This window comes from Aulonocara stuartgranti, assembly GCF_965226115.1.
Source record: "Aulonocara stuartgranti genome assembly, chromosome: 11".
NCBI lineage: Eukaryota > Metazoa > Chordata > Actinopteri > Cichliformes > Cichlidae > Aulonocara > Aulonocara stuartgranti.
The window spans coordinates 38,369,349-38,391,773 of record NC_138947.1 but is presented as its reverse complement, the minus strand read 5'-3'; the positions used below and the strand labels follow the sequence as shown (position 1 = coordinate 38,391,773).

Genomic DNA, 22,425 nt, shown 5'->3' with positions numbered 1-22,425 from the left:
TCTCACATGAGTCCTCAGGTCTGAATGCTGGACACTGGGAGACCTGTGTCTCTGACTGGGAGACCAGAGATCACAGTAACATGTGTGTCTCTGTATTAACAAACATGCCATATTGGCCCAGTTTATTTTTCTTATCATTGTTGTGAGGAGACCATAAATAGCATTTGTATTTTCTGTTGTTCAGTTCATTTGCTGTTATGGATTAAAAGTGTTTTGTTTCTAAATAGCTGATAACTATTCGCTGACAGCTGCAAACATCTGTGAACAAATATAATCCTATAACGTTGTTCTATATAGTGAGTAACTGTTCATATAGAGCGTTATTACATTTATTGCTAATGCAGTCATACGGCACACTGACCTCTGAGGAAATGTTAGATGCACTCATCATCAGAAAGGTTGCTGACCCTGCTCTAAAAGCATGCATTACAAATATTACAGCACATACATATCATAGTTAAAATGCTATCTGTAATATGTTTTGTGACGACCCCAATGAAAGCCAAAAGCTCCACATGTGGCTTTAACCTCTTCCATAATAAAGCGATGGGCAGGATAAGGTCAATAAGTAGTATTTTCAACTATGTGTCATGAAATAATCTGAGACTAAAGTCCCAGAGCAGTAGAGATAGAACTGACCTGATCTGATTTCTTGAAGAAATCAAACCTGTATGACACTGAGGAAAAAAGGTTCCTTACACTGTCAAAGTCTGAGATGATCTCGTTGAGAAAGCGCAAGCATTCGATGCCTCCATTATTGATGCTCTCCTCTGTGTAAAAGTCAGAGAAGTTGGGGATAGAAGCGAACATGACTCCGATCTCGTCATATGACTGGCTGTACAGCTCCTGGAACAGAACGGATCATTAGTGTGGACAGAAAAGACTTCTGACAGTCACAGTGAGTTGAGGATGTGTTATCAGCGAGCCTCTTACCTCGTCCCTTTTCTTGGATCCTAGGAAGTGTCGAGCCACATGTTCAGGCAGCATGTTGGTCACCAGCGCTTCGTTCCAGCGCCGCATCTCATACACCTTCTCCTTTTGCTCATGAACCTCAATCTTCCAGAGGAAGAGGGTACGGGCAAGCTTCTCCACCTTCAGGTGCCAACAGGTTCTCATGTTAGCAATAGCCAACTGCGAGCAATGAAATGCTAAAATGTTGCACATTAGCAAACTGCAGGGGAAAAACTGCCGTGAAGTCATAACGCTGTAATATAAAACTATTGTGCCTAAAGATATATTACTGACATGTATTCAAATAAAAGGACCAGCCAGCGCTTTGTGAGCCTGTGTCACATTTACAAGCAGACTACGAAACAGGAGAAGACACCGGCATTATGGAAAACATCCTGTCGAAATCTTGTAGCAAAGACGATGGGAGCTAACTGACTATCAACCAGTTGCCGACGCATCAACATGTGATGAAGAGACTAGCCTTGTGCCACCTAAGAGCTTAGATCTAATTCCTAGATTTTTCTAGTGCATTTAACATGATCCAGCCACTGCTTTGGTGTGAGACTCTACCAGAAGTATGAGTAAAGACATCCACCTGACAGACAGGCCACAGACTGGGTAGAGCTCTGCCTGATTTGGTAATGTGAGCGCCAAAAGGTCCTGAGTCGCCTTGGTTCCCGTTCGTCTTGTATAAGTCAGTATATCCATTCTTATTTTTGTGATTATGCTTAATTTTATTTGTATTAATACTACTACTTCATCATTTCAACTGCTGTCAAAAGTATTAACAAACAAAGTAGTTACAGTGTTCTCTCATTTGTTATCATCATGACTCCTGACGACCCACAGACCCACACGCAGCAGGTTTTTCAACTCTCATGCAAACACCAGATGAGCTACGTCAGACCTGAACTTCCCTCTGGGATCAACAAAGTTCTTCTTACTCTTAGACACTGCTGGTTTTAGGGATAAAGAATCATTTAAAAAAGTATCAGCTGTGCATTATGTCCAATTACCATAAAATGATCTTCAATAATATTTATGGGCTTGGAGCTGAAGTATTTACCAGTAAACATGACAAAGAACTACAGATACTACAGCGCAGTACTACACAATACAACACTACATAAAGCATTTCCTTTACTTTAGTGAAGACAATAGACAAGCTTAACTTACATGTCTGGAGAAGTAATAGAAGCTAACCATCATAATGAAGATCATAACTGTCATCGCGAATTTAGATGGGACCAGGTACGACCTGCCAAAAACACAACAGGGAAACAACAACAGTCTGAACATTTCTTCTGTGTATTTTCCACAAGAAAATGTTGTTCCAAGACCTGTAGACACACTGGAGCTCTAGACAAACGCTCCTATGTTACCCTAGCACGAGTACAAGGAAGGTAACATCCATGCCCCACTGCTGGGGCCGTGCCTGCTGTCACAGGGACAGGGTAACATAACAGGCACATATCAGAATAAGAGCCTGAACCCACCAATGGCAGAGCAAGCTGTTTTATACTGGAACAGCTGACTGCGTTATTTATATACATATTGCAAATTTCTCAAACACCAGTTGGAGTCTAGAAAGTGGATTATGTTCTGCACAAAACACACTGACATGAAACTGAGACTTGAATACACACACACACACACACTCACACACACGCACACTCACTCACTCACGCACGCACACACACACACGCACACACACACTCGCACGCACGCACACGCACACACACGCACACACACACACACGCACGCACGCACACACACACTCGCACGCACGCACACACACACTCGCACACACGCGCACGCACACACACACGCGCACGCACGCACTCGCACACACGCACGCACGCACACACACTCGCGCACGCACACACACGCACGCACTCGCACGCACGCACGCACACACACACACACGCACGCACGCACTCGCACACACGCACGCACGCACACACACACACGCACACAAGCAAACACACACACACACTCGCGCGCACACGCACGCACGCACTCACTCACTCACTCACTCACTCACGCACGCACGCACGCACGCACGCTCACTCACTCACTCACTCACTCACTCACTCACTCACTCACTCACTCACACACACACACACACACACTCACTCACTCACTCACTCACTCACTCACTCACACACACACACACACACACACACACTCGCACACACACGCACACACACACACACGCACACACACACTCACTCACTCGCACACACACACACTCACTCGCACACACACACACACACACACACACACTCACTCGCACACACACACACTCACACACACACACACACACTCACTCACTCACGCACACACACACACACACACACACACACACACACACACACACACACACTCCCTCACACTCACTCACTCACTCACACACTCACTCGCACACACACACACGCACACACACACTCACTCACACACACACACACTCACTCGCACTCACTCACGCACTCACTCACTCACACACACTCACTCACACACACACTCACTCACACACACACTCACTCACACACACACACACACTCACTCACACACACACACTCACTCGCACACACACGCACACACACACTCACTCACACACACACACTCACTCGCACACACACACACTCACTCGCACACACACACACACACACACACTCACGCACGCACGCACGCACGCACGCACGCACACACACACGCACACACACACACGCACACACACACACGCACACACACACACACGCACACACACACTCGCGCACACACACACTCGCGCACACACGCACACACACACGCACACACACACACGCACACGCACGCACGCACACACACACGCACACACACACACACACACACACACACACACGCTTGCTTCATGCAGATCATACTGGGTGTTTTCTGGTTCACCTGTAGTCGTGGAAGCGGGCCATGTCATAGCGGTCAAAGATGTCCTTCCAGCTGTAGATGTTAACGACGCCCGTGGCCACTGTGATGAGCAGCATCAGGGTAAGCTTAACCATGTGACTGACCTGAACCAGCATTGTGGTGGCCATCAGTGCCAGCACAGCAACGTAGCTGTAATATTTGGGATTGTTCAGGCAACCTTCAAGGCTGGACACGGTGGACAACGAGGAGGAGGGGGCCACTGTGGTGGTGTCTGAGTCTGGGACCTGAGGCAGACAACTAAGCTACACAGCAGACAGGCACGAAGCCATCAGCTTTACCATTATTCAAATTTGCAATATCTGTCCCCCCACAATAAGCTCCAGAGTTTTTATGTTGTATTGGCTCTAGTTTTAACATAATTCACCTGCTTACTGGCAAAAAGGTGCATTTAGTCTAGATGTTAAAAACAAATGAGGAGCTCACCATGTCCATTATGTCAGCCATGGTTAGGATGAAAATGGCGGTCATGGCCCAAGTGTTGCGAGCCCAACGTGTGTGGTCAATCCAGGTGGAGAAAGACACCAGCTTTTTGGCAAAGACCTGACATGAAATCCATCCATTTAGTAATGAAAGCTTTTATTCATGAACAGTCATACTGTCACTGTGGCTGAGACAAACAACATAATGTGTGATTATTGTTTCTTTTGGTCACAGATGTGTGAAAGGTTAAAAGAAAAACTTCTCATGTGTCAAACATTTAGGCTTTGCTTTGGGTAATAATTCATGGTTGAGGTACACAGACCTGCAGCACAACTCTGATCTGAGATAGCGCTACAGTGTTAAAATTCACATTACTACACAGTAACAGCATAGTGTACATTGTATACTACATGAAAGTGTACTCGGGGAAGTCGCTGAATTGACACACACTATCTGACAAAAGCAGCTGTACACAGCTGCATGGATGGGTTTTAACATGACAGACGCTTTTAGGTGTCTCGAAGCCTTTCACAACACCAGAACTGTGAGCCCGGGCATCATTAATCCTCTCACCTATGTTTATCTTTCTGGAGTAAAGATGACCACATATTTAGCCTCTTTAAACGGACACTGCAGGCCTAGGACGTTGTTATATTGGATGTAGCACTGATAAGTCCTGCAGAGCTACATGCAGTGTTTACAGTGACCTTGCAGTTCTCGGTCCGTGTAATCAGTGTGTGCTGCAGCCCTGAGCTGAGCGGAGGCCGTGACATCAGCTGTCAATATTCACCCGACTGCAAAATATCAATACATCTAAATTTCCATGAAGAGGGAGGATCAAAAGTACTGCCTGAAAAAGTACTCTATGATAAACACACGGCTTTTTTCCATGACTTCAGAAGATCACATATTTATCCAGTACATGGCAGGCACATGTGGCTCAGACTTAAACTTTAACCCTGGTCTTAAGTATTAAACTTACTTACCTGAATTACATGTCAAAATTGAATTAAGACAGTTTTGTAAACATTTTTCCTTTTTCTGTTGTTAGCTGCATATTAACTGGTTGTTAATTAGCTTTTTGATATCAATAAACAAACATAATCTTTGTATATAACGTAACATCACTGCACCCACTATCATCTAAATTTAAAAAGCAAGGTTGGTCCTTATTTTAGTCATTTCATATCTATTGTTTCAGCTCCTCTGAACTCTCAGTATAATCTCTCTCTACCCATTTCTCTATTTGTGACTCTACAGGAGACGCATGTAAGTGATACAATCATAGAGGTGTTTGAGAGTAGCAGTTATACTGACTCGTGAAATGAACGATACGGGAGGAAAATGTTTTAAATCTGTGTAATGTCACCACATTTGCAGAGAACGTTGTTTCTCCTCAACTTATTTGTCTAGTAGGTGTTTTTGTGTGTGAAAAACTGGGCTGTGTGAGGGGAGGGTACAGTAAAGACTGCAGCAGATGAGACACTGTCTATATGGGAAAAGCCCAAAACCTCCAAAACAAACTTTTAGAATTGTAGGTCTGAGTTTAAAACATTTGAAGAGCCGATGCATGATTTGCACATTTGGGACCACATTTAGTGGAAACTTGTTTCTGTCTCACATCAATGGCCAATTAGAGTCACCAATTAGCTTATCATCCAATATCTTTGGACAATGGGAAACTTGGATTTTAACTCAAGTGATAATCTTTTCCTAAACCTAACAAAGTACTTTTAGGACCTAAACGTAACCAGAGCGAGCTAAAGGGAAACTAAACAACACATTAGTTACAACTTTATGAAGACAAATAACTGATACATTTTCCATACCGTGTTAGCAATTAAAAATCAGTAGTAACACTTTGTTAACATGATTTCCAACATTAGCATAGCCCCAATACTGTGACAATATGTGGACAACTCTGTGTGAGAGAAAATGCCACTGGTGCTTTCCAGAGGATTGACTGTGAGCACAGTGAGAGAAGAAGGCAATGACCCATAAGTAGGGATGGGTATCGTTTAGGTTTTATCCGATACCGGTGCCAAATCGGTACTTTTGAAACGGTGTCGGTGCTTAAACGGTGCTCAAACCGGTGCTTAAAGAATGGAGAACACAAAATTGGTCCAAAAACCTCTCATGTTCAGCTGTTTTTTGTAAAAAGATAACAATGTTAGCCTTTTCTGCAGCTATAGGGCATATATGGTATCACTCTTGGCTGGAAGCAGTGCTTAAACAATGGAAAAAACACAAACTTTGTCCAAAAACCTCTCATGTTTAACTATTTTCCACTTTTTCTTTGGTCATTTTAGCCTTTTTGGCCAGGGTGAAGGGAGTATCTGCCATCAAACAAGAAGACAGCCGCATGTAGCTATGATGATGTTTGCTAGTTCACCTTACGTGCATTAATGTAATAACGTGGTTAGCCTACTCAACGTAAATTACACACGAACAACATGAAGCTACTCACGCAGAGAAGAACGGCTGCTGCTGCATCATCATCCTCATCATTTCTGCTACACTGGCAGGGCTAGGGGCCAGGACTCTCCTCTTCGGGGTTTTTGGGGGATGTTGCTAACTCCGGGTCAGATAACAGGCAACCCACGCACAGTAGATGCGCTCGGTGTGAGGTCTCGCAGCAAGCTATCATACGGCGCATTTCTGGGCTTTAAAAAAAAAACGCTATGCGTCGCCAGGTGTTTCATCGGATTCTTGGTGTTACCTCCTTTGACAGTATCACAGTATCAGCTTAAAGCACTTGTTGCTGCTGAGTTTGCATCTTTTGCTGTGAAGTAGAGCCAGACTTTGACCGCTTCGCCTTGGGCATTTTTAATCTGTAGCTCTGCTCTAAAAGAACGCACGTACCTGGCCCCGCCTACTATCCTCGGAAACGTAAAATGATTGGCTAGAAGTGTATCACAGCTCAGGAAAAAAAAGCACCGAAATAAAGCACCGAAATGTGCACTGCTTTTCGGTCTGGTTACTACCGTTTATGTCAGAACCGGTGCCATCATGGCACCGGACACCAGTACCCATCCCTACCCATAAGTCGCTGAGAGGTTACATATATCCAAACGATCCCACCACTTGCTTGTAAAAATTTAACGAAACAAATTCAGCGTGTGTTTAATCGATTCTGTATCTGAACAAGGTTGTAAAAGAAAAGAAAATCCTCCTAATCACATTGTAAATGAAGTCTAAGAATGTGTTATAACTCACTCTGGGGAAGATGGCAGCCAGAGAACAAATGGTCAGGATGAGCAGTAAGACCTCCCCCACTGCAAAGGTGATGTAGTTTGCAATCAGCCTGTTCCAGAACACGTGAACGTAGTGGAGAGTAATTAGTGAGTTATTATTATTACAGTTATGACTTCCAGTTTACACTGCCAAAGTGTGTAGGCTTACTTTTGCTTTCATTTTCTTTTGTTCTTAGGAGAGTAGGTGATATAAACCATCCTGCCCAAAATGTGAATGAGTAAAACAGACCTGTGAACTCACCAGGGGTCTATGAGCGCCTCCATCACTGCAGTAAAGAGCAGAACCACACAGGAGCAGCAGAAGGCAGCCCCGCTCTGTTTCTCCTTCTCCACAGAGAAACGTGTTTCCAGCTCTGGATCCACAAACCTGAGGGACAGCTTGTTGGTGTGTTTCCCCTTCAGACTGAGGAACAACAAGCTTAGTGACAGTGAATGCAGCACACTGGTTGTAACATTATTAACATTTTATGGAAGTGAAGCGATTGAAGTGAATGGTCTGACCTGGGCAGGCGCGGTGGAGGTGGAGCTTCCATGATTGGTCACGCCAGAATGTGGTTGCCTTAGTGAGATACCGCGCTTGATTTTCAGAGAACCAGGGTCACGCCAGTAACCAAACAACACCAATGACAACATGGACTGATTACGTCTTATTTATGGTATTTTAAGACAGGTGCGTTTGTTTAGAGTAAGAGTTGGAGTTTGCCAATTTGCAAACAAACACTATAACATATTATACCACGAGCAAGAAAAGGAAATCTCTGCTGCCTACTTGAACTTCAATCAGAGATTTGGTTTGATCACTGGCTCCACTTTTCCCACATGTGGATACAAGATTGGAAGGTTAAAGATTATTAAATATACCACTTCAAAAACACATAATGGAATTTAACTGAAACTCAACTGATGGTTCCCTTTCAAAGCTCACTTGGTATCTCACAGTGGGAAACACTCTCTGATGTGACCAATCATGGAAGCTCCACTACAACATCTGTCCAAACCAGACAACAACTTCAAGGACATGGTGTTCCTCAACCCCCTTATAATAGCCAATGACCCCACACCAGGCATGCTTGTTTTCTTTCCTGTCAAGATCATAACAGCTTACTTAACTTTGTACTGATGCAGCCGTTACTGTAGTCCAGGATGATGGATTTTCACGAATATCTATTACACTATAGTACACTTTTATTTACTTTTAGAGCGTTGTTGCAATACTGCTACCTGTGTGTTATAAAACTAGCTTGTTGTTTCATATTTGTGGCTATTGCTAGATGTCAAAGCTAAGCTTTAGTAATTAATCAGAATCAGAATAACTTAAGTGGCACAGTGGTTAGCACTGTTGCCTTACAGCAAGAAGGTCCTGAGTTCAAGTCCACCATCAGGTTGCTGTCTTTCTGTGTGGAGTTTGCATGTTCTCGTCATGTTTGCGTGGGTTCTCCCACAGACATGCAGTTATTGGGCTTGGGTTTTATTGGTAGCTCTAATTTGCCCATAGGTGTGAGTATGAATGGTTGCTTGTCTCTGTGTGTTAGCCCTGCGATAGACTGGCAACCCCTTCAGGGTGTACCCTGCCTCTTGCTCTAAGACAGTTGGGATAGCCTATGGCAGATGTCACTCTGGCTCCACAGTGCCAGGCAGCGACTAGTGGTGCAACGGATCAAAAGTCTCACGGTTTTAAGTCACGGATCAAATCGATTTTCGGATCAGCACAAACAGAAAAAAGGACAAAATTTTAACATTTACTTATTTAAGTATTTTTTGCCTATTAAAAACATTCAACTCAAGATTCACTCCACACAGTTATATAAAAACAAATTAAGGTGCAATATAGGGCAGTACAGGGCTTTGAGCTGTCATTTGTAGTTGGGCAACAGAAGATGCCTGGATCAGTTCAGCCATAAATGTAAAAATCTCCTGCTCATACATGCTTGGAACGATCTTGTCACTGAAGTGGACGCGCAACGAGATATCATAGCGTGGCTCAAGCACGTTCATCATAGTTTAAACCTTGTTTTGCACAACAGAATACGGCCTCCCGTCTGCAGCTAAACACCCCAGTAGCTTCTGTAATAGCTTTAGCCCGGTCGGGTTGGGCAGCAAAGGGCTGCTTAAATGCCTCTGCTCCTCCACTTGGACCGCTAGCGCTGGCCATAAGTATCGCTTGACAGACCCAGCACGCCACCATACACATACTTTTTTTTCTTCTTTTTTGAATCTTCAGATCACGTGCTGCCGAACCGTGGAGTGGGATCGGTTCGGATTACCGATCAACCGTGATCCGTTGCAGTGACAGCCCAGAAGGGAATGTCAGGACTTCAGGTATCTCAGACATCGGTCCTGCTGATGGGTTAATCATTTTCTGCCGCCCTGTCCAAGAGTAACTGCCGTTATCTTGGAATGTCCTACGTGGCTGGAGATTCCACAAACGTTCTGGCAATGGGATGTATTGATGTGTCATCTGGGTGAGTTGGACTACCTGTGCAACCTCTATAGGGTGCAGGTATCGCCTCATGCCACCAATACTGACACTGACCTTGCGAAATGCAAAACTAATGAGAAAAAAGTAATGAGGAAGGAAAAAAATGCCACCAAAAAACTATGGCCTGAAGTAGACTGAACCCAGGATTCACTGTGTTGGTGACTGACCACCACAGCCTAACCATAACCTTTTATCTTCCACAAAGAGTGGAAGATAAGTGACAAAGATGTCATGTGTAATATTTATGAAAACAGCAAAAAGCTGTAAATGGTATTGTCGGTGTGGAGACATTTAAAAGTACCAACAGTCAACCTGTCAACCCCTCACTCAGTGATAACCCACTGAAGCACCAGCAGCATAACAAATGGTAAATGGACTGATTCTTCTATAGCGCTTCTCTACTCTGCCGAAGTACTCAACATGCCACATTCACACCCATTCTCACAAGCACTTTCTCTGTACTTATTATTAGTCCTTTATTTATCCAGGTAAAAAATCTCATTGAGATTAAAAATCTAATTTTCAAGAGAGACCTGGCATCATGGCAAAAAAGGCAACTCATCCGGTTGTTAAGTGATGACGTGACGAATCCTACTTCCGGGTCTAAAGTAGTCTGCGTTTAATATGGCTTTTGTGTTGTTAACATGTTTAATGTTATGTATTTTCTTCTATTTGATCTCAAAAAGCTCCTAAAACAGTCAGTGATCACTGTTGACCTCCCTTTATTACCGCTAATCATTTATTTAAGCTCAGTTTTTAAAACCTTAGGATGTAGCTACAGCCCAGCCCATGCAGCAGTATATGAATGACTAACCTCGTATTGTTCTCCTGGCTGAAGTTTGGTCCTTTTACAGCATCCTGCCATGCGATTACATTTGTTCCTGACCACCGAGAACACTCACGTTAACTTTTATCCAGTGGAAAAAAAGTTAGCTTGTTTATATTATGCTAACATAGCTGTGTCGCTAGCGGTCACGTAGCACATCATTATATACCAGCTAGCCAAACTTCAGTAACCCTACAAACGTCACTGCTGTTTAGTTTTCTGTCTTCATTTATGCTGGAAGTGATAGCAGAGCTGTACGTTTTAATTTGTTTCCAAAACCCCGCAGTCAGGACATGCTATATTGTATTTAGATAGAAGCTAGCGAGCTAACTCCCTGCTAACTTCTAACTCCGTTAAATGTCATAAATTCCGTTTTCATGGATGCCTGGATGTTAAACTCAATTGTTACACCTGGTAGAGCAGAACGCTGATCATTTTATTAAAGATGAAAGACTTTAGACAGTTTTTCAACTCTCAGTAATGCTACAGTGATGTTTGATATATGGACCTGCAGCGGAGTTTAGACCCAGACACGGCTAGTGACGTCAGACTGAACGACCGGATTGCTTTCTAACTACATTCACACACATTGCATTGGAGAGCAACTTGGGGTTAGTATCTTGCCCAAGGATACTTGACATGTAGACTGGAGGAGCCAGGGATCGACCCACAGGTCACCTACTTCCGATCAGTAGGTGACCAGCTCTACCTCCTGAGCTACAGCCACCCCAAGAAACAAGAAACCAGTATCGCTGATCGGCACCGTCACAGTGATGTGAGGCTATTCACTTACGCTTGAACCGTTTCTCTCTCCAGCAGAGCTTCATTAAGGAGTTTGTTGAGCTCCTGTTCATTCTCCTGAGCATCAATCACCCGTTCAGCCAGGTCCCGCAGCCTCAGCCTCCTTCGGGGATTAGGAAACGATGGGTTCACCACCTGCAATCCAAAGGTTAGAGTACAGTTTAGGATTTCTTGCCTCCTCATAAAATGGGAGTCTGCTCTTTATCCAGTTCACAAGTATAGACTAACTAAATAGATAAGCAAAGCATGCTGGAAAAAATGAGGTTAATTCTGGAGGATCTAGAGCAGGGGTGGGCAACTCCAGGCCCCGAGTGCCGGTGTTCTTTCACTTCTCTTTTAAACCATCTGTCTTCTCTGTCCAAAATGTGAGCACTGACATCGTCAAAAGGGTGACCTTTGACCTTTAGATGCAGACAGAGTCTTGTCCCGTGGAGGTGGCTCTTCTATGTTGTCCCATGTGATTATGAAGTGGCTGTTTGGTCTATAGGTACTGTTGTCACTGAGGAGTGTAGTAATTTTTGTGTGTGTTTAGAACAACGGTGCACCTTCCCGTGCCAGCTGGTGATATGGTGATGTTGTGGTCTTTGCTCGGGTAAGTGACGACCTTCAGGTCATCTTCCGATGAGCTACAGCCACGCTAATGCAAAATGGGAATGAGAATGCCAAAGTGTGGCACAATCAGAACAGACAAGGACAGGAAAAAAAGCAGCACTGTGTGATGAAGGACTTTCAGGCACCTGTTAATGTGTGAAAACCAGGGCTGGGTATCGTCACTGATTTCTAGAATCGATTCGATTTGAATCGGAGAAATTTTGCCTGAGAAATATTATAAATATAAATATTATAATTTATTTACAATATTTATTATTCATTATAATATTATAATTCTGATCACTTATCAGTACATATCTATATTTTTAGATCGATAAAAAGGAAGCTGACACCAGACTATCAGAGGTGTGAGCGTCACAGCAGAGGCCTTTGTGTCAAAGTAACTGAGCATAAAACAGAAAAACATGAAGGCAGTTTTCCTGGTCTGGGTTTTTATAGCAGATGACCTTAAAAATATTGTGCAGTAGATCAAAAACAAAGTGAAGCAGAGCAAAGTTACAGCGGTTTGATTGGAGACACAGCTGAGCGTTTTGCAATTTTGCATAATTTGTTTACGTTTGTTCAGTAATGAACAGCAGAAATGAGGCTCTCGTGTCGGAAGTAAGTAAAAAAACAAAAACAAACAGCGGGCGACAGCGTAGACTGGTGGGTAGTCAGTAAGGGTGGGTTTTGATTATCGATGTAGAGAGAGCGAGAGAGAGCTCTACATGAAGTGTTTATCCTGGTGGAAGCAAAACAACAAAAGTCGGAGGAAATTCGTGACGATGTTTATGTGAAGCTAGTTTGGATCTTCTTTGTCTGCTGGTTCAGTCAATGTTGTTTGGAGAGAGATCAAACCTGCAGCTTCTGAATCAGCGCCAAAAGGACGTAAACACAAAGCGCCCGCCGACGCTTCAAAATCAGCGAGCTGTCGGCTTTCAGCCCCGGCGGCGTGTCCGCGTCCGTGTCGTCGGGTGAGAAAGTCACATCTCACTAATCCTGATGCGTCGGCGGCTTCGCGCTTTGTGTTTACGTCTTTGTGCAGAATCCGTGTTCCTGCTCTCATTTACTGTTTCAGCTGTTTGGTGGTTGTTGAAATTTTGTGAGGTTTAACCTGAGATTCTGGTGTTTCGGGCAAAATAAATTCATATTAAAAATTGATTCAGGATTTTAATGAATCAATATCATGTTATCCAAGCCAGAATCGATTTTAATCAATGAATCGATAATCAAAACCCAGCCCTAGAGAAAACACCATCTCTTTGGTTACCCTTGTGTCCAGCTCCTCTGGTTCCTCTGGTGTGGTGCAGGCTGTGTGAACACTGCCATTACAGTCTGTGGTGTTGATCAGCAGAGGGGAATTTCCATTGGACGAGGTTACGGACAGTTTCTAATGTGAAACAAGCAAACAGCAAGTGCTGAGTTTATTATGAAGAACTGAAGGACTTTTGTTTGTATCATGCATTGTGGATGTTCGACATACAGCAACACATTCACAACATGTAAACGCTGACTATAGAAATACTTGCAGAGCAGTATGGAGCGTTTTACTTACGACGCTGTTAATGCCATTCTTTCCCACAGGTGCTTTTGGAACAACCACCAGGTAGGTGTCTATGCCTCTCTCCCTCAGGTAGTCACAGCGGTCACCGCCATTCCCCGGCTCCACATCAAACTCACCATGAAGACACTCCATGGTGCTTTGTGAGATGTGCACACGGCTGTACACACATACAAGGTGGCGCAGATTACACGGGCCATTGTTCTACCAACTGTACTTCCACATTAAGTGCTGTGCAAAGTGACGCTTTGTGTATGAGTATTTTGGGTTATGCATTTATTTCCCCAATCTAAAATATCAATACACACTGAATGTAAATATATGCACAACATTTAAAGCCTAAACTTGTGATAATAACACAAAAACCACAAAGAATTAAAGCAGTTTAAAGTAAAACATTTGATGGTGAGGTTCACAGCAACAGATTCGTCTTCTTATCCGGTTATTGGGAGGAAATCATGACAGCTTTTTTAAACGTATGAATATAATAATATAACTTCCAATTATAAATGTTAAAAAAAACACAGTATGAAAAAACATATCACTGACATTCAGTTTCAACCAAAATAACCACAAGAGAGCACCAAGCTGCTGTGAAGCTGGTGATACAAAAAACAGAGAAATATCCAATTAAGGTGCAGAGAGCCAGAAGAATCAGACCATTAATCGATCACATGGTAGCAACTCAATTTAGACATGTAGACATGGTGGAGACGACGTGATGAAGTTCAAAGCAAGAATCAGAAAAAAGACGATTTAAGTGACTTTAAAGTTGTTGGTGTCAGACTGACTGATCTACTGGAATCACTTCTCCCGAGTGTTTACAGAGGGAGGCCAGAACAGAGGAAATATCCAGTGAGCATCAGTGCTCTGGGTGAAAACATGACCAGAAAGCTTACAGCGAGGCAGCAGGTCGCGTCAACACAACATGTAAGCTAAGGACCAAAGTCTCTGAGGAATGTTAGCAGCACCGTGTTGAATCGTTCTGTCAGTTTTAAAGGCAAAAGTGGTTTAATTAGGTAACAGTGAGTGTCTTTAGTTTCAGGTTCAGTTTCAGATCTCTTAGCCAATTCATGCAGCGTCAGCATCATTTGTTTCTGGCTGGGAATAGTCCAGCGACTCTTCTCTGAAACACACCAAGTAGCTGATACAGACAAAAACATGATATAAATGTTTGGTTCAGAGTAAGAACTTTATTCACATCTCCAGTGACCTAAAAACTAAAACGCAGCACATCTACTTTGTGCATGTTATTTACATGAGCCGACACATGAAAACACTCACATCGAAGGAGAAATAAGGAAAATGGCACCATGTGAGAAACACAGTCCAATCAGTATTGATCAATGCAACTACGCTGTAGTGTGAAGCTGATGTTCTCACCCTGGGATCCCTCCAGCCTCCATTTTATTGGCCACTGTGACATCTGTGGACCAAACATCATACTGCCAACGTTTCTGGCCCAGCACTCCTCCCAGGACCGTACCACTGTGCACTCCAACACGCATGTCCACATCTGTCTGGGTTTTCTCTCGGACATACCTGTGGTCAGTTCAGAAAGCAGCAGCGTTAAAAACAAAGCACAGGTAGCATTTTTTGGAGTAATAATCAAGCTGTCTCAAAGCCTGATTACCACAAAAGAAGAAAAACATTCCAGCAATACAGGAAACAGCGTCTCTGGCGTGCCACTAAACGCCATCCATCCGTGCACAGCAATGTTCTGGAGCCTGACCAACATGATGGATCACAATCAATTTGTGTTTAATGACCTCTCATTGTTACATCACAGCTACAATCCACAAAAAGTCAATAAGAGTCCATCAGTGTGATCAATCCCACACTGTGGACAGAATGACTAACCCACTACATCCCATAATAACGTAGATGAAACTGTCTGATCTTTGGAAAAGCTTAGAATCAGGCAGTTATCCCAGGCCACCCCTGCTCACGCGTGCTCATTCATACTCACGAAATGGCCTCCACCATGGCCAGGCCCATCATGATAGAGCAGGCGGCGTGGTCGTCCCTGTAGTCCGGCAGCCCACAGATACAGTAGTAGCAGTCTCCCAGGATCTTGATCCTTAGCTGGTGGTATTTCTGAAAGGCAGGTCTGTTTTAGTCAGACAGTGGATCAAGATCGGACATAAATCACGAGCTCGCTGTCCAGCTGTCTTCTTAGCAGGTCTAACAACAGCAATGGGTTAAACTGCTAGAAACACATACATGCAATGGATGGCAGTTAGCACAGACTGGATGGAGGCGAGCACACAGGCTGTCTTTTTACTTCATTTCCTCATAGGCTAAGCTTAATCTTGGGCATTAAGCTACTCCTGTTACTAATTTTAATAAGAAATAATGCAAAAAAGCACTTTGATCTATGATAGTACACTATATGGTGTTTAGGGGACTGCGAACATTATTGGCATATTATTAATGCTAACATATTAAGCTAGGCAACCTAGAAGGATAGAGCTCTACTGTCACGCAGATACCCATAAAATTAGTTCCAGACTGGTGAAACCTTATGCAAGCTTTGACATTTGGGCTCATACACAACCTGGGTACATGTTCACAGCCAGTACGGAGCCATGCAGTAGCACTTCCTAGATGATGACAAACTGGGGTGCAGCCTCATACCAATTAAGACAGGATCTCTACAGAGAAATATTTGCACATGAGCATGCAGAACCTGTAGATAACATACAGGACTCTGGCACGAGTTTGGTTTAGGTTGTAAGTCATGAACAGCATACAGAACAGTAAATCTTGCCTGGAGATAGGGCACCCACATCCTGTTAAACGCCAAAAGATCTCACTAAACAAAGTTTATTTTCTAAATATGGTTTTCACAGTGTCACAGTGGAATTAGCCTAACAAACAAAATCCTGTTCGATTCTGGGAGGAGTCAGCAAGGGCACCCAGCAGAAGATATCTGCCAAATCATCAAACATGTGCAGCTACCCACTGTGGCAATCCCGTGTGAACAAGGCAACAGCCAAAAGCAGCTTTGTCTAATAGTGCCAGAGGTGTGGACTCGAGTCACATGACTTGGACTCGAGTCAGACTCGAGTCATTAATTTTATGACTTTAGACTTGACTTGAAAAAATGTTCTAAGACTTGTGACTTGACTTGGACTTTTACACCAATGACTTGGGACTTGAATTGGACTTGAATCGGTTTACTTTAAAAGACTTGATATTTCACCCCAAATATAAAATTTAACATGCATATTATATAGAGATTGAAAATGTGACGTCATTCACGGGTAGAACCGCAAAGGATTCTGGGAACTCGTGGCAAGCGGTACTAGCGCACGCAGGCTTTCAATTAAAATCAGTTATACAGCGATAAAAAGAAACACAAAAATGTCAAGAAGCTGTTGTATTATTAACTGCAATAGCCGGTCGCATGACAGCCACGGGAAGCCGACGGGTAAAGAGATCGGTTGTTATCGGATTACGTCGTTGAAGAGAAATTGTTCGAGCCATGTTTCCGAAGTAACAAAGACGCGACGGATGGCCTGGATTGCAGCCATTCAAAGGTCAAATATAACGTCCCAGAACACTCCAGCTCACAGGTTAGTCTGCTCCAAGCATTTACACGAAGGTCAGTGTTTTTTAGTAGTTAATACGTCATTTTCTTAACATAATTAGTGATATAGGTTACAAGCAAGTCTGGCGCTGAACAGAAATTGTCGCGCTATGCTCCTTTGTTTATTGTGCATAAATAGTGAATTGTCCTGACACAATATTGCGTTTCGCTTCTGTTATTATGGTACATTGACAAAAACATATACTTTTATTCACAGGATAAAACAGGTTTTTTGTATCACTAATTGCCCAGTACGATTACAGCATACAGTATTATTGTCACTGCTACATTTCTGACTGTGATGCTACCAGAAATTATTTCCACTACTAATTAATTACCGTTGAGCTCAAAGGTCCTATTAATAAACGGTTAAGGAATGTGTATTTATGACGACGATTTGTGAGACTGGTAAACTTATGATACGTACGATGGTCTTTACTTTCTACACGGTGCATTTCAAGGTCCTGCACCCATCCGGCGGTAAACTGTACCTGGGCTTGTTGCAGTGACCGGAAGTTACTAAACTTCATGAGTGTATGCACTCACTCCAAGAACCGTATGATTATAAATATGCATATAAATATGCTACGATGAGATAGCTGACTTCATCTAACTAGCAAATGTTGTCCAGGCTACGTTGGTGATGCAGTTTTTTTTAATATGTATGATATTTTTGTCATGCGATTTTAAAGCCGGTCCTACAACCGCATCCAAGAATAACATGCAGCTTATCTCAGAACTGTCGGTGAAAATTATTCTTGGAGCTAGGTTTAATTGAGCTGCATTTTAAAGAGGTGCAATTTGTGTATATTTTCTAAGTTCACTATTTTGTCATGTGTTGAGAAAAACAGATTTTAAAATTACATGGTCTAATATTTACATTTAGCATAACTGCAACATGCTTTTTTTCGTTTTTTTTTTTAAAGACTCGAAAGGACTTGAAATTCAAAATTTCAGACTTGTGACTTTACTTGGACTTTTACACCAGTGACTTGAGACTCGACTCTGACTTGCCTGACATTACTTGAGACTTGACTTGAGACTTGAGGATAAAGACTTGAGACTTGCAAAACAATGACTTGGTCCCACCTCTGAATAGTGCAGTTATCCCTACCCTGAACGAGGTTTCAGGGATTAGGTCCTGTGTTGCAGGCGCAATCATAGGTAGAAATAAACTCCTTGCTGTGAGTTTCTCCTTTACTGAATCAGCTACCGTTAGCTTCAAATGTGTTGTCTGCAATTTTATTGTTGCTTACAATTCAATTCAAATCAATTTTATTTATTAAGCGGCAAATTACAACAACAGTCCCCTCACGGTGCTTTATATTGTAAGATAAAGACCCTATAACTATACAGACAGAACGGCAACAATCAAAGTTTCTCAAGGAGGGGCAGCCATGTGCAGCAAGGCTGAGAGGAGGGAGACAGGACATAAGACATGCTGTGGAAGAGAGGCAGAGATTATTCATGCTCTTAGCATGTTGGCCCGTGTGATCTAAACATAAATACATATGCATAATAATAAACTGACAGCAACACTGAGCCACTGAGAAAGTGACATGAAACCACAGCAACCATTGCTAAACATGGATATATATCAACTTACCACAAAAAGTCAGAACATTTGTGTTGTAAAACAACTTTATGTGTGTTTTGTTCTTGGCAATACATATTTCTACCACTGACAAGCCTGTTGTCTTTCCACATTTGGAAAGAAAATCCATTTATGGATTGAGCCGCCACATACGTGGACTGTGCCCATGAAAAACTTCAATCCATATTGAAAATGAAACAGTTTATTCTTTTAACAAACAGGGGCCTCAGTATCATGTGAAAGAACCATACACAGCCGAAAAAGCCTGGCACCTCCTCCTGTAGCGGTGCATGACACGCACATAGGGTAAAAGGGCAGGTGGCCACCAGATGGCCAGGCACTCCTTCTCTACTGTGTTGTACCTGGCCTCCCACTCCAACAGTTTCCTGCTGATGTACATGAACAGGCGGTCACTCCTCTGGCCATAGGCACGCCACCGCCATGGCGCGAAAGACCTCCAGGAAGGCGTGGGGGTTGTCTCCTTCACCCATTCGGTAGAGGGTGGGGGCGACGGCAGTGTCAGCAAGGAACCACCTTGAGCGACCAGACTCTCCGACACTTTCGTCTGGTACACAGACTGGTCCTGCACAGCTGTCTGCTCCCACTGCAAAGCTGGCAGCTCACCAACATCTGGGCCCACGCCTTAACTGGTTGGGCCAGTCATTGTTCCGCCATGCCACGACTCGGGTTTTGGCACGGCTGTGACAATGATGGACCCGACAGCAGCATTGCAGTTTTCCACGTCTTTATTGGCTGGGTTTCCACTGTGCACCTTTCCAGCTGCCCTGCTTCTGTACCACAAACAGCACACCTCCCACCTCAGATCCTGGCAACATCTTTTACAGGGGAACCATGATTGGATGATGAGGTCAGATGTATAACTCCTCCCCTGACAACACACCCTGAACACACTGCTCCACCCCTCCCCTGCAGCTGAGCAACAGAACCACACCTCCGCCACACACCCCCACCGCCCAACTGAGGCCCACACCATCACACCGCCTCTAACTAAAGCTGTTACCCTACAAGTTAATAGATTAACATATCAGTAGACTGCATCTGGACTCATTACAGAGCATAATATTCCTCCTCATGTTCAGGTTCCAGTTTACATGATGCCGACACACCTGCAAACAGGCCCGACAGTGAAGGGCATTTAAGGCACATTGGTGCAACTTGGTTTTACAGAACACCAGCTTGAAGATGCCCCTTGGCACAAGCCCTATCCAGATCAGTCAAATGTGGCATGCCTTACCATTGTAGCAGACCATTGTTGTATCTGATTGTCAGCACCTGAGTACCAGAGATCAAAACAACAGCAGAACCAGCGGTTTTTCATTAGCAAAGGTGGCACCATTTGAGGGGAAAGGAACAGGCTTTTTCCAATGGTATAATATTTATTGCCAAGAAGCATCATTACAACAAATTGATATGTGACAATCATTTCAAATGACCTCCCATAAATCACATAAAGGTTAGAGGTGGATTCTAAATGAGTATTTCTTGTAATCTTGATGAATCCCATAAAAGATTTCAGTCTAAATCGGAAAAATGTAAATAACAACAAATAACCGTGACATCACTTTAGTTAGTTTACACTGTGATACTCACAGCAGCTAGTTTGTCAAAGCGGGCAAAGAGCTCATTAAGCAGCTTGACAAGCTCCTGAGCACTGCAAGAAGACGACAGCTGGGTGAAGCCCACAATGTCTGCAAACAAAATACTGAAAGAGAAAAAATACACATTACTGACATCATTCTTTAACAGCTACATTAAAAAATTCTTCATGCACATTTTCAAAAATTCAAGAAGAAGCTTAGTATAAGCAAATCTAATAGGACCATCGGCTTTCATTTTTAAGTTAGTGGCCTCTTTTTCACAATATTCTTATCCATTAATATTAAAATATATACAAGCCATGTTCCAAAAAGCAATTTGTAAATAAAGAATGCAATGATTTATATTTATACTGTTTTGTTTGTTTGTTTGTTCTTTTACAGACAATATGTCAAACATGAAAAGGCAAAACTTTTCTTTTAAGAAATATGTACACTCATTTTTGAACAGCATTGTTCACATGATAAGAGTACTGTGCACATCTGTGAAGGCATCATTAATGTTGATCAATATATTTTATAGCTTCACTCTAGTCTTACTATTCAAAGCACTTTAGAGTACAAGCTACATTTAAAGCCAATTTAGAATTGTAACTGAGAGAAAGCACCCAAATGCAACTCACACGAAAAATAAATATACAAAATCCAAACCTTTAACTTCAAACATGCAGTGGTCACAAACAGTGAAGCTGGGAACAATGCCAAAAACCAGAGCAGGACAAAAGACAGTTTGTAAAACACTCTGATAGCTCAAATGCAAATCAAAAGTAACACAAAGTCCAAAAACACTGGTGGAAATTGTAGAGCAGGGGTCCCCAGTCCCAGTCCTCGAGGGCCGGTGTCCCTGCAGGTTTTAGATCTCATCCTGGGTCAACACACCTGAATCACACGATGAGTTCATTACCAGGCCTCTGGAGAACATGTTGAGAAGGTAATTTATCCATTTAAATCAGCTGTGTTGGATCAAGGACACATCTAAAACCTGCAGGGACACCGGCCCTCGAGGACTGGGATTGGGGACCCCTGTTGTAGAGTATACAGTTGTGGTGGGCAACTGAGTGAATACAGCAATCCTGAGCCAAATATTAACAAGGATTTAGAATTACCAAAGGAAATAAAACCCAAATCCCCAAACCTTGACAAAAATCACAAGACTCATACTTCACAGACATGCAGAACCCTTGATGGTTTAAGTTTATAGAGGTACCAAATTACCTGACATTTTCATGCCTGTACATGTACATGGTGTTGAACTGTTGCATTTCTTTCTGACTAGGCCCCTTCTTCATGTCCTGAAGCATTTCATCAGCTATGTGCTTTGGAAGAATGGAGAGGAGCAGACGCTCCTGTGGAGGACAAAAGCAAAAGCAGACAGAGCATATTAGAAAACAACACTGGTAATAATCAGGTCCCTCACAGAGAAGACACTGGTTATCCTATTGCTTTTCTATTTGGCTTGAATACAAGGACACTTTGCCATGCACATTGGAGCATTAGCATTAGAGAGATGGTGCACCAATTAGCACCATCTCCCGCTCCCTTTCTCCTGTTACTTGTGAGCAAGGCCGCGAAATACTTGAACTCCTCCACTTGGGGCAGGAACTTATCCCTGACCCGGAATGAGCACTGCACCCTTTTCTGGCTGAGGACCATGGCCTCAGATTTGAAGGTGCTAACTTTCATTCCCATCGCTTCACACTCGGCTGCAAACCGTTCCAAGGCAAGCTGGAGGCCACCACCCGATGAAGCCAACAGAACCACATCATAACGCGAAAA

At 43.2% G+C, this 22,425-nt stretch overlaps 1 protein-coding gene across 7 annotated transcripts in view; it reads right to left on the bottom strand.

Moving 5' to 3' along the window:
* The window catches only part of adcy3a (adenylate cyclase 3a), a 61,195-nt gene that overhangs the window by 15,990 nt on the left and 22,780 nt on the right, over positions 1-22,425 (bottom strand). For all 7 annotated transcript variants that reach the window (XM_082551864.1, XM_082551865.1, XM_082551861.1 and 4 more), the window contains 14 exons: positions 21,865-21,995; positions 20,645-20,756; positions 15,817-15,944; positions 15,231-15,389; positions 13,842-14,007; positions 13,557-13,676; positions 11,688-11,830; positions 7,831-7,992; positions 7,552-7,639; positions 4,339-4,455; positions 3,877-4,157; positions 2,128-2,209; positions 934-1,092; positions 700-846 (listed from right to left, as the gene is read on the bottom strand). In XM_082551864.1, coding sequence (XP_082407990.1) covers positions 700-846; positions 934-1,092; positions 2,128-2,209; positions 3,877-4,157; positions 4,339-4,455; positions 7,552-7,639; positions 7,831-7,992; positions 11,688-11,830; positions 13,557-13,676; positions 13,842-14,007; positions 15,231-15,389; positions 15,817-15,944; positions 20,645-20,756; positions 21,865-21,995 — 1,995 coding nt within the window. The remainder of the gene's footprint in view (positions 1-699; positions 847-933; positions 1,093-2,127; positions 2,210-3,876; positions 4,158-4,338; positions 4,456-7,551; positions 7,640-7,830; positions 7,993-11,687; positions 11,831-13,556; positions 13,677-13,841; positions 14,008-15,230; positions 15,390-15,816; positions 15,945-20,644; positions 20,757-21,864; positions 21,996-22,425) is intronic.